Source organism: Lepidochelys kempii, chromosome 7 (assembly GCF_965140265.1).
Source record: "Lepidochelys kempii isolate rLepKem1 chromosome 7, rLepKem1.hap2, whole genome shotgun sequence".
NCBI lineage: Eukaryota > Metazoa > Chordata > Testudines > Cheloniidae > Lepidochelys > Lepidochelys kempii.
Genome location: NC_133262.1, coordinates 103,187,339 through 103,200,362, shown reverse-complemented (window position 1 = coordinate 103,200,362; position 13,024 = coordinate 103,187,339). Strand labels below are relative to the sequence as shown.

Genomic DNA, 13,024 nt, shown 5'->3' with positions numbered 1-13,024 from the left:
AAGTAGAACGAGGTAGATTCACGCTTCAGTTTGCCGAGCACTAAGTCTCCATTCAGCTAGTCCCTTATTGCTTATGGTGAATTGTGTGACCAAAGACGCTGTCAATTGAACGTTGAGGGCAAGTGAATACTTGGATACTGCACTTCACCATTTACTGTAATCTGCCATGTTAGGTACAATTATCTGGGACTGTTGGAAATTTCTGTGAAAACAAACACTCCTGGTAATTTTTTTTTTTTTAAGTCCAAGTCGGGCTTACATGAGCAGATTTTAAAAAAACCCAACACTTCACTGTATGCACATACATGTTTCCTTTTTATTGTTTGACAAATCTTCTGGATTAGTGGTAATTATAGGGCAACATTGGTCTGCTGTCAGACAATCTGATACCAGTGATGGGTGAAGTGTAAGAACCTGAATAGAATCAGGGATACTGGCTTTTTCTCGCAAATCAGGTGAGGGTTAAGGTATTTAACTCAAAATTTCATACCCTCTGCTTTTCATAACTAACCTTTTGCTAATAATGAATGTGCCTAATTTGTATGCACAATTATTTAATCCTGGTTTTTGTTTTTAGGATATAGTATTGATGCAATAAAAGCGTAGTTTGTTAGTGTGTGGCCTGAGACACGGATTGTCCATTAGTATTTTAGTAATATTAAGGTGCTTTGTTTTAAAATTCATAAATCAAGCTTTCTAAACAGTTTACAAGTGTATCTAAATAAAGCTGTTATAAAGATGACAATGAAGTACAAAATAATATACTGTATATACTCATTCATAAGCCGAATATTTTTGGTAAAAAAGTGACACATCAAAGAGCGGGGGTCAGCTTATAAACAGGTCTACACCAAAATTTGGTGATTTTAAACTCTATGAAATCATTGAATATCTAATACTTCCCGCAGCTCCCATTGGCTGGGAACAGCAAACTGTGGCCAGAGGGAGCTGAGGGGCTCTGTGCCTGCGAACGCTCCAGGTAAACAAAATGTCCTGACCCACCAGCGGCTTATCCTGATGGGCCAGGAGCCGAAGTTTGCCAACACCCTGAAATATAGGGTCGGCTTATGAAAGTTTTTACCATTTTTACTTATCCATCTTGGGGGGGGGGGTCGGTTTATAAACGAACCAGCTTATGATCGAGTATATATGGTAGTTACCATAATTACAAAACCTCATGAAGCTAACACAAAGTATTTTACATATTTTGTTAGGATGTACATATTTTTATGAAAAAAAGCAAATCGGAAATTATATTTACAGTAATGTATTGCTTCAAATAACAAATCTGAGACATAATTGCAAAAATATTTGTGATGTTTTGAATTTGTGATGTTAGAAACTGGGTGAAATGTTACAGTTCTACAAAGATGACTTGTGGCTTTTTTTTTTCGGTCTGTCTTATGATTTGAAGAAGTAGTAGATTAGAATAGTACTGAAGATATATAAAGCCAGTATAAAATATTGGGTCAAGAGGTTGACTGTGGTGTAAAGTCACTTTCATAGATTCATAGATATTTAGGTCAGAAGGGACCATTATGATCATCTAGTCTGACCTCCTGCAGAACGCAGGCCACAGAATTTCACCCACCACTCCTGCAAAAAACCTCACACCTATATCTGTGCTACTGAAGTCCTCAAATCGTAGTTTAAAGACTTCAAGGAGCAGAGAATCCTCCAGCAAGTGGCCCGTGCCCCATGCTACAGAGGAAGGCGAAAAACCTCCAGGGCCTCTTCCAATCTGCCCTGGAGGAAAATTCCTTGTAGAAGTAAAAATCAGTAGCTTGAAAATTATGCTGTTTTTCTGTGTGCTAATAACAGTATTCTCTCTTTCTAGCTTTCTATAATTATGATGCAAGGGGAGCAGATGAACTTTCCTTACAAATAGGTGACACCGTACATATATTAGAAACATATGAAGGTAAGTAAAACCTGTATTTGATTCAGAACCATTGTTCATACAGTCACACTGCTCTTGTGTGTGTGATTTTAACATATCATTCTGTTTTAGCAGACGGTGGACTACTGTTTTTTCCTGACTAATAAAATATTGCATTGGGGACAGAATTAACAAGCACTACATGTAAATGAACGGGCAGGTGATAAAATACCTAATTAATACCTTTTTCTGAATGCACAATTTCTCTTTCTATGCAAGATAAATGTTCTCGTACCTTCAATTTGTATGGATCAATGGTAACATCTGTTGAGTGGTTAGCAAAATGATAGACGTTCTCTAGATATCCTCAGATAATGCACAAGACCTGTTTGCTTCTTAATGGTGTTAATTTTAATTTGAAAATTATTTGCCCTCTAAATTATTCATATCTCTTTGTAAAAGATACATTTGCTACTATGCTACTTATTCAGTCAACATTTAAAAAGTAATATACCGCGTTTTATTTATTTTGATGAGAAGCAGTAGCAATATTGCATACAACATAAATTTCAATTAGTACTTCTCCCTGATTCCCATAAAATAGTAATTTATCATGAAAAATATTTAATTTGAGAATGAGGGAAAATTCTTAGTTAGTTTTGCTGCTGCTGAGTGATCAAATAGTAATGGTTAAGTACAGCCCTCTTTTTTGGGGTCACGTATCCTTGATTTCTCATTCATTCAGTCAGTTGTATGATGTGGCTTAGAAGAGAAGCAGTGATCTAGATGGCTTTTGTGTTAGAAAATTAGAAATCATCACAGTAATAGGATAACTTTCTGCATTTTGGATATGTGATTTGCCTTTGTACATGGGTTTAAAATTTCTGCTTGTCACTGCCAAAGAATCTGTTAGGAAAGAAAGATTAATACTGGCGGTAAGTTGGTTTTAGAAATTGGATTCAACGTGATTTTTATTACGTAGATCTACTAAAATAGGAAAGTTGCTAATTAGATCAACTAACCTTAATTTGGTTAACAAAAACAATAAATATACTAACTGTTCATTAGCTAGCAATTTGTTAATGAATTCAGTTTGCACTAGCAGTAAATGACCCCTGATACTGTCAAAGCTGCAGAGGAAATTTGTCCACTGAAAATTAATCTGCATACTCTGTACTTTAAATATTTGCAGTTTTATTATATTTCTTTTAAATACACATGTAAACAGGAATATTTGAATGCTGTACAATTAGACATAATTATAACACATAATGCCCATCGATAAAAAGGGAAATAAGGACAACCCAGGGAATTACAGACCAGTTAGCTTAACTTCTGTACCCGGAAAGATAATGGAGCAAATAATTAAGCGATCCATTTCCATCACCTAGAAGATAATAAGGTGATAAGTAACAGGCAGCATGGATTTGTCAAGAATAAATTGTGTCAAACCAACCTGATAGCTTTCTTTGACAGGGTAACAAGCATTGTGGATGGGGGGGGGGAAGCGGTAGATATGGTATATCTTGACTTCTTAGTAAAGCTTTTGATACTGTCTAGCCTGACTTTCTCATAAACAAACTAGGGAAGTACAACTTAGATGGAGCTACTATAAGGTGGTTCATAACTGGTTGGAAAATCCTTCCCAGAGAGTAGTTCTCAGTGGTTCACAGTCATGCTGGAAGGGCGTAACGAGTAGGGTCCTGCAGGGATCGGTTCTGGGTGTGCTTCTGTTCAATGTCTTCATCAGTGATTTAGATAATGACATAGAGAGTACACTTATAAAGTTTTGTGGATGATACCAAGCTGGGAGGGGTTGGCAGTGCTTTGGAGGATAGAATTAAAATACAAAATGATCTGGACAAACTGGAGAAATGGTCTGAAGTACATAGGATGAAATTCAATGAGGACAAATGCAAAGTACTCCACTTAGGAAGGAACAATCAGTTGCACACATACAGAACGGGAAAGACTGCCTAGGAAGGAGTACTGCGGGAAGGGATCTGGGGGTCCTAGTGGATCACAAGCTAAATATGAGTCAACAGTGTAATGCTGTTGCAAAAAAAGGCAAATATTCTGGGATGTATTAGCAGGAGTATTGTTAGCAAAACATGAGAAGTAATTCTTCTGCTCTACTCTGTGCTGATTAGGCCTCAATAGGAGTATTGTGTCCAGTTCTGGGCACCACATTTCAGGAAAGATGTGGACAGATTGGAGAAAGTCCAGAGAAGAGAAACAAAAATGATTAAAGGTCTAAAATACATGACCTATGAGGGAAGATTGAAAAAACTGGGTTTTTTTTAGTCTGCAGAAGAGAAGACTAAGAGGGGACATAACACTTTTTTCAAATACATAAAAGGTTGTTACAAGGAGGAGGGAGAAAAATTATTGTTCTAAACTTCTGAGGATAGGACAAGAAGCAATGGGCTTAAATTGCAGCAAGGGCTGTTTAGGTTGGATATTAGGAAAAACTTCCTAACTGTTAGAGTGGTTAAGCACTGGAGTAAATTGCCTAGGAAGGTGGTGGAATCTCCATCATTGGGGATTTTTAAGAGCAGGTTGGACAAACACCTGTGAGGGATGGTCTTAGTCCTGCCTTGAGTGCAGGGGACTGGGCTAGATGGCCTCTTGTGGTCCCTTCCAGTTCTCTGATGCTATGATTTCCATGAAAATGGGTGCATTTTCCTAATATGTGAGCAACACTGATGCTTGGACAGCATGTTTAAAGCTTGCCTGTGACACAGATAATATCTGTCTATCATAACTGTGTACAATTTTATACTTTTTGAACCCCCTGCATGCTTCAAATGAAATGGGACAATGCAGATGACTCACTTTTCCCTAGACCGGCTAATGGAATGAACTTCACACACACTCTAATGGTTATTAGGCCTCAACAGTGCTGGCTGGGTTTATTTAAAAAGAAGTTCAAATAAAATAAGGTTCCTCCAAAGGCTGATATGCTTTCTGCCATGCTTGATCATTACTCATCCTCTATATTGGGAGGCTTTAATCCTTAGTTCTTTCCTTCGAAGGAGCAGCCACTTCCAGGTAGTATTTCCACCTGTTTGATCTGCTGGCCACTCCTTTAAAACAATATGCAGACTGTACCTTTCTAGACTTTCTCAGCATTTGCACTAATCTTGTTTCCCAGATACCCTAAACAGAAACTTGTTAAATCACCGGCATCCTATAATTAACCTGTCTCCTGTCGGTTTCCTTGCAGCGTATCAGAAAAATTCTTTGACTATCTGGGTGCATGTTTTGCTTCCCAGGTTTGTGCACAAATTTCTTAACTAAATGAATTAGTGATTTTGTCTTAAACTGTTGCCTAATCTCAAACTTCATTGCTGCTTTATTATGACAGTAGAAATAAAACCATCTAATTTAATGTGTTTATTGCTGTCAGGAACAGAGAGAAACAATGCAAAAGTTTTGGTTTCCTGACCTTTTTCTGAGAGTTATTTTTACTGTCACTACCAAGCATAATCTTAAAAAAAAAAAAAAAAAAAAAAGACATTGATGTCAGTTGCACAAGAGTAATGGTATCCCGTTTAAGTGTTCTACAAATGCCTTTATATAATAGTCCTTTTTGAATTCTGTGATGACCTGCATGGGCAGCTTTTTTTTATCTCTGCACTAGGTGCTCCTAAACTCTTAATAAATAGCACACGTAAAGGTAGATGTGTAGTGGTTTGCTGTTTCTGTCTGGTGTCTTTTTTTTTTTTTTTTGACTAATCTTCCAGACTAAATTACACTATTCTGGAATCCTACTGTATGCTTAAAAACATTAATATCTTGTGTACTTAACTCCTTGGGGCCCCACTCCTACCCCCCCTTAGAACATGTGAATATTACAACTTACTGTTGCTGTCTTGAAGTTTGCACTCTTAATAAACATTATTGCATGGATCCCTCTACATCTAATTTATTATTATAATAAAATACTATATACATTCATAAGGTGTCAGCCATTTGGGTGTCTAGGCCGCACTTAAGTATATGCTTAAGGGCTTTCCTAGGCTTGGGTTTTATTTTTCTGTTTCTAATATATGTGCTTGCATTCTTTCTCCAGCTTCTGTCTCCATGATCCTTTTCAATCTAGCAATACAGATGCAGAGCAAGGGAGGGAAAAAATAATTAAAAGGGTTCAGTTGCACCATCTGTAATGACACTTTGCAGTCATCCATTGGAAGATCACTATCATCCTCATGTGCCTCAGTCCGTACTATATTTTGATCATGTGAGCCAGGATATGCTTTACAATTTGTTGGTCTGAAGTTTTTGTTTTGTTAGTCCTGCAGAGTTACCATAATGGCATATGCAAATCAGATAATTGTGCATGCCAAAGGAACTGGTCATTTGAATACAAATCAGTAATTGCACACAAAATAGCTATGCAGTTGCTTACTGACCTTGTTTTAAAACAGAGGTAGGCAAATTATGGCCCGTGGGCCACATCTGGCCCTCCGCACATTTTAATCTGACCCTCAAGCTCCTGCCGGGAAGTGGGGGTCTGGGGCTTGCCCCGCTCTAGCTTGGTCTTGCCCCACTCCACACGTCTCTCAGAAGCAACAATATATCACCACTCTGGCTCCTACGCATAGGGGGAGCCAGGGGGCTCTGCACACTGCCCTCGCCCCAAGTGCTGCTCCCGCAGCTCCCATTGGCCGGGAGCTGCAGAGGCGGTGCCTGCGGACAGGACAGCGCGCAGAGCTGCCTGGCCGCACCTCCGCGTAGGAACTGGAAGGAGGACATGCCGCTGTTTCTGGGAGCTGCTTGAGGTAAGCACTGCCCAGAACCTGACCCCCTCCCGCCCTCCAACCCCTGCCCGAGCCCTGATCCTCCTCCCACCCTCTGAACCCCTCGATCCTAGAGCGGAGTACCCTGTTGCATCCCCAACTTCTCATCCTCATCCCTAGCCCCACCCCAGAGCCCATGCCCTTAGCCGGAGCCCTCCCACACCCCAGCTCCCAATTTTGTGAGCATTCATGGCTCGCGATACAATTTCCATACCCAGATGTGGCCCTTGGGCCAAAAAGTTTCCCACCTGTGTTTTAAAACCATGTCCAGCATTTCTTCCTCTTCTCCTTTGATATGGTGGGTGAAGGTGCTGAGGATAGTCAAATGAAGAACTTGGAGCAAGCACAAGAAATTATAATCCCATTTACTACCATTAATATGCTTCATTTTGAGTTGCAATGATCCCATTTGTAAACAAGGTTTTGTGGAGGTAGTGGGGGCTCCATGGCCAAATTTGCTCTATTAGAAGCAAATCTTTCTCATGACCAGATACATTAACCATTTAAGGACTAGATTTTTGTTGTTGTTGTTTTAAGATGAAGCCTCCCTTGATTTGCTTTTCATTGATCTGACAAAACAGCCGCTTTTTCCATTTAACCACATTCTCATTGCCACAAGATTGATCACTGGGTATTCACTATGGGATGGAAGATTCTACCTCTGTCTCATGTGATTTCATCTAGAAAGTACAGAGAAGAAGACATGTCTAACATTGTTAAACAAGTTGTGAATGTTGCCATTTTCCTGTCTACTGGTCCATGCTTTGGAATATTTTCCTCTGTTTCCTTTCCAGACCAGGGCTGACAAAATCATACTGTATCTTTCCTACTGTGAAAAATTAATTTTTTATAGTAAATAACTTGCCAGGAAGAGTTAATTTCAACAGCCATCAGCAAACATTTACAAGTATCCTAATTTTGAATCTGAGGTTTGGACAAGTAGCTCTAAAACTGGCTTATCTTTAAAAAGAAAAGGAGTACTTGTGGCACCTTAGAGACTAACTAATTTATTTGAGCATAAGCTTTCGTGAGCTACAGCACGGAATGCATCCGATGAAGTGAGCTGTAGCTCACGAAAGCTTATGCTCAAATAAATTGGTTAGTCTCTAAGGTGCCACTAGTACTCCTTTTCTTTTTGTGAATACAGACTAACACGGCTGTTACTCTGAAACCTGACTTATCTTTGTCTCTGTTCTCCACCACAATAAGATGATCATCCATCTGTTTTGGAGTTTTATCTGTGCAACCCTTTCCACTCAATAGTCTAGGGAAAGGGAGGAGGGAAGATAAAATGGGCTTACTAGTCAGATAGAGACGTTATAAAAAGCTAACGTGAAGGACAGAACTGATGAATGCTATTTTATATTAGCCACTTGTCAGATAAAACCTTTGAATACATCTAATTTAAATCAATTTGCTAGGCTATATTAGGGTGGATTGCTAGGGTTGCTTTTTGTTCCTGTACAGTATTTAAAATGTTAACAACTTTTCCCAACTACATTTTAAATAATATTTGACTTTTTCTTTATCGCTTAAAATGAATTTTGTTCTTGGATAAGTAGTTTATAACAAGATATAAATGTTCCTTTGGAATGCAAAAAAAATATGTCTTCAAGTCAACCTACACTTAATTTTCTATGTGCATCCTCTCAAGGCTATTAAGTTTGCTGCAAACAGCATGTATCCTGCTATAATTTTTAGAAAAGCTCTGTGGTTTAGAGCATGAAACACAAATTCACCATCAAAATTGAAGTTAATTTCTCTTCCCTTCAAGGAAGCCATGCTCTTCAAGAGTGTACTAGACTAAATTTTAAAAATAATCAGAGGGAATAACTAATCTTCTGAAATTACAAAAGTCAAGTTTAATGCTTTCTTATTTAGGCAGAAGCATAGTGACATTTTTTTCAACTAGAAAATTCCTTCCCACATTTGTAATTTAGAGTGTTAATGGAATAATAAAAAAAAGCAAACCTTTGCAATTACATGAATTTTTTCTGGTACAAGAGAAAAGGAAGGGCTGTAGTTTGAAGAAAGATTTCCTAGAACAAAATAGCTGACACTTTTCTAATCTATATTTTATCTGGTTCTAGTCCTGTTAACCTAATCTCACTCAGGTGTAATGGGCAAACCAAACAAATGGCCAGTGGAAATTATCCAGTAAATCCAATGACTGTTGAAAAGAAATGTGTAAAAAATCCTTTAACTTTCATAACCTAATATTTTCCAAAGGTTATTTAGGCCCCAAAAGGAACTGGTTTAGGTGAGGGAGGAATTCCAAAACCAATTATTTCGAGGAATTTATTCCTGATATCTTTTTCATTGAGTATGTTGTTGTTGTAAAATTCTGGAAGGCAACCCTATAAAAGGGACATCCTGGTAGTAGATACAGGATATTTTCATATCTCCTTATTTTAGCTTTAGAAGTATTTTCTTAAATCCCATGTTACAGTACCTGCATTTTCTTTTTCAGGATTCAACTGGAATATCAGCTTTTCAAAACAAAGCTCTTAATCAGTTTAATCTGAGTTGCAGGCCTTGCCTCATATTCACCTGTAATGGTGATAGCCATTTCAAGTTTTTAGGGGATGTTTATCCTGCTTCATTTAGATGACTGTGTAACAAAGAGAAGGCACTGTTTAGGACAAAGTACAGTACTGGGATTGTGTATCATTTAATGTTCTGCAGAGTGGGTTAGTGAAATATAGTGTGTGCGCACATTAGGTTTTTCTCACTTGGGATTCTTTTGGATGCCCACCTCAAAATAAATTAAATCTCACAACATTGGTAATGGGACATTCTAAAAAGTTTAGGCATAGTTCACAACATAATTAAAAGATTTTCAAAATCCAGGTCACCTCGGGAATGATTTGAGGCTTGGGCCAGTTTTTCCATTACTGATATTTGCCTAAAACAAACTGCCAATAAAGGGGTCCATTGAAGAAATTTTGTAATTTCTCTAGTATGGTCTTCATTTAGCCACTTGAGGGTAAATATATTTGCCATCACTGCTTTAGAGAAAAAACAAACCAGGTTTCTAAATTGAATAAAGTATCATCTTAAATTAAATTTAATTGCACACTAAACTACATTAAAAATATTAAGGTTACAAAATCAAGCACTCAAAAGTTAGGAAATGCCTGAGTTTATGTTGCCAGTGCAAGCTTAATCTGGCCCTTTGCGTATGCAATATTAGTCTTAAATTACACGATCATATACTATTTTTTTCCATAGAATCCCTGCCTCATTCAGAGCACAGGATGGACAATGATCACTAAATGGGCAGCCATTAAATATTCTGTTTTACCATCAGTCAGCATGTGGCCCCATGTTTTATACTAATCAAGCCCTGCTCTGGAGACAGAATTCTTAATTTCCTTATGAATTTTTATCTGGTGCTCATCACTATAGCATCAGTGTGTTTCACAAATATTAATATTGACAACAGTCCCGTGAGGTGAGAGGACGGTATTATCCCCATTTTACAAAACAGGAGTTGAGGCACAAAGATAGCATGGTCAAAAGTGTCCACTCACTTAGGATGCTCAATTTGAGATTACAAGGACCTGAAAATGAGGAATACAGAGTTAGTGACCCCTCTGTGAAATGTTCGGTTTATGTGACTTGCCCAGCATCACATGAGAACTCGGTGGCAGAAGTAGAGATCTAATCAAGTTATCCAGGGCAGCATTAAATTGCGTTATCCATGAGACCATCCTTTCCCTTCCTACAATCATCTGCCTCATTCACTACATATCTTAAAAGTTCTGTAACAAATGAAGCAGGGGTCCTATAGACAACAATCTCCTTTACTACAGAACCTGGATTCATTCCCCTGAGCAAGTCCTTCCTGTGCACTTAATGAGGCAGGGGTCTTGTGGAAAACAATAGCATCTGATCAAGTAATTAAAGATTATCCTGCATACAGGTAAAGGGGCACAAATTAAGGCTGCCTAGATAAAATCTGGCCAGTGAATTATCTACCCACTGCTCTGTTTGGAAAAGGAGATTCTGGTATGCATTTCAGGTCACAGGAGTATCTTACATTCTACTTAGGGTTGCCAGTTTTGGTTGGATGTATTCCCGGAGGTTTCACCACATGGCAAAATCTTGAATTAAAGGTTAATCTTTAATTCCTGAGACTCCAGGACCATCCTAGTTGGCAACCCTAGTTCTACTTCAATACACCTTTGAACTATATTGCTTGTTTGCACTCACCTCTACACCATGTCACCCTCTATTGAGCACTTCCAAATAGACTGTGAACTGTAGTAAACAAATCCTGTTGTTTAGGAATAGTTCTTTGCCTAAATAAGGCCTGGAAGAGTTAACAGATCAGTAAGTCCCTTCGTTTTCAGTTTAAACCAATTTTCTCCCATTTTCATTCTACTTTTGTATCATTCAAATATATAAAAATTATTTTGTTTTATTAGGAAAATACAATACGTTGCATGAGATCTATGTATTACGATAATACATTAGTCTGTATGTATATGCAAAGCTGACTGTTGAAGTAAGGCTACGTATTAGTCTGGAATATACGTGCAATAAACTAGCAGGCACAATGGCAAGCTCTGATGTGCATGCGCATCCGAACATACTGATGAATTTCATGCTCACCAGGTACACATTTCAAGCTGTTAGCAGATAACTGTTTAAAGATCTGACACACTAAAATCGGAAGAAAACAAAAATATGTATCCGAATATGTTTCAGAACACAAGGAAGTATTCAAAAGTTAAGAAAAAAAAAAAAACAGGAGAAAAGGATGAAGTTGAGTGTATGCGCTGCAAACGGTGTGGTCCAATTATTAAATGTAAATATAGGCTAATAGTTCTAAGTCTACAACAATCAACTGTTTGTTCAAATGAAAAGTTTTACTTGGGGATTAGAGAGATATTGTTTTATTAAACTCAGAGGTGGCATTGTGTTTTGAGTTCTGTTTTAATTTTGCAGCAAACCCCATTGAATTCCATTCATGAAAGCATTAATCTACTGAATACTTTTTCCTCCTGTCCTTCTGTCCACCAAAGTAAACCCTGATATTTACCCAGAAAAAAATTAATTGTTTTTTCCACCGATTTTCACCTATTTTTTGTTGTTTTAGTAATAAACACAGATAAAATTCCAGGAAAAATTAAATAAAATAAAAACTGAAAACAAAGGGCTCCACAGATCAGTTACTCATCTACACTCTCTGCAACTGGGGGTGGGTACGTTGGTGGTTTTCTGCCACGTTCCCTTCCTCTCTCCACTTTAGTTCTGGTAACAGCTGGGACCCATTTTGGCCCTGGTGCAAGTTAGAACAGCATCAGGACTGTTCAAACTTGTCCCCACTTCAGCAGGCTCTAGGAGCTATTCCATTGGCTCAGACTTGTCAGAGCACAGCATGCTTCAGAATTGCCAGAGCACAGCCTGCTAGGAATGGGTTGCTAAGCCATCTCTGAATCACCGATGCATTCTTGCCCATACTTGGTGCTTTGACAATTCTCTGCCAATGGAAAGGGGATGGAGTGGGAAGCCAGGATCTGACCCAGAGTGTGTGTATATAACATAAATATAAAATCAATGTGATACCAGGAGTGTTGCTTCAATCTTTAATATTCTGGAGAAGCAAATATTTCCATAGTTGTTTGTATAAGCAAACATTTCATGTAATTCTTATTTGTATCATTACCATTGTGCAGAGGACCCCCTAGTCATGGACCAGAACCACATTGTGCTATGGGCTGTACAAATCATTTTAACAGTCACATACCAGAACTGAGTAGTCCTGTCCTGGTCTCTTCCCCCAACACCTAGTAGTCTGCGGTCTAAGCCTGCTAGCCAGAGTGGAAAGATACTTATGGTACATCTCTGTACTATACTTTTCAATCTAATATATCCCATTTCTCTTCTCCCTTCTGCCCTCCCCCCTTCACAAACCCACCCCGTCGGGTTAGGAAATTGTAGTAGACCCCAAATAGCTAGAGTGTGACACTTACTAGCCACAGACATTATGAGAGAGGGGAGTAGGAGGCAATACTTCAGTGAGAAGTCAACATCTTCTGCAAACTGGTGAGAAAGGGGAGGGCACTGAGTTTTCTTCTAGCATGCTGTTTCTTCATTCTAATTTCTGCCCCAGGCTCATATGTGTGTGAATTTTGAAGCTCCTCTGAATCTCTCTGCAAGGTAGAAAAAGTATTTCCTCATTTCTGTTCCTTCCCTTCATGCTCCCATGCAGAGCCTGCAGGCTCTTACATGAATGACTGGGGAGGGGGATTGACTGGTGGTGGTGGTCTGTTTCTCTACCCTTCTATCTTCCATGTGTTAAACTGTGGGGAAGGTAGGTTTAGAGGTGGAACAA

The 13,024-nt window shown here is 38.5% G+C and overlaps 1 protein-coding gene across 4 annotated transcripts in view; it reads left to right on the top strand.

Moving 5' to 3' along the window:
* DOCK1 (dedicator of cytokinesis 1) overlaps positions 1-13,024 on the top strand; it is a 550,235-nt gene that overhangs the window by 41,446 nt on the left and 495,765 nt on the right. For all 4 annotated transcript variants that reach the window (XM_073354059.1, XM_073354057.1, XM_073354058.1 and 1 more), the window contains exon 2: positions 1,838-1,921. In XM_073354059.1, the coding sequence (XP_073210160.1) occupies positions 1,838-1,921 (84 nt within the window). The remainder of the gene's footprint in view (positions 1-1,837; positions 1,922-13,024) is intronic.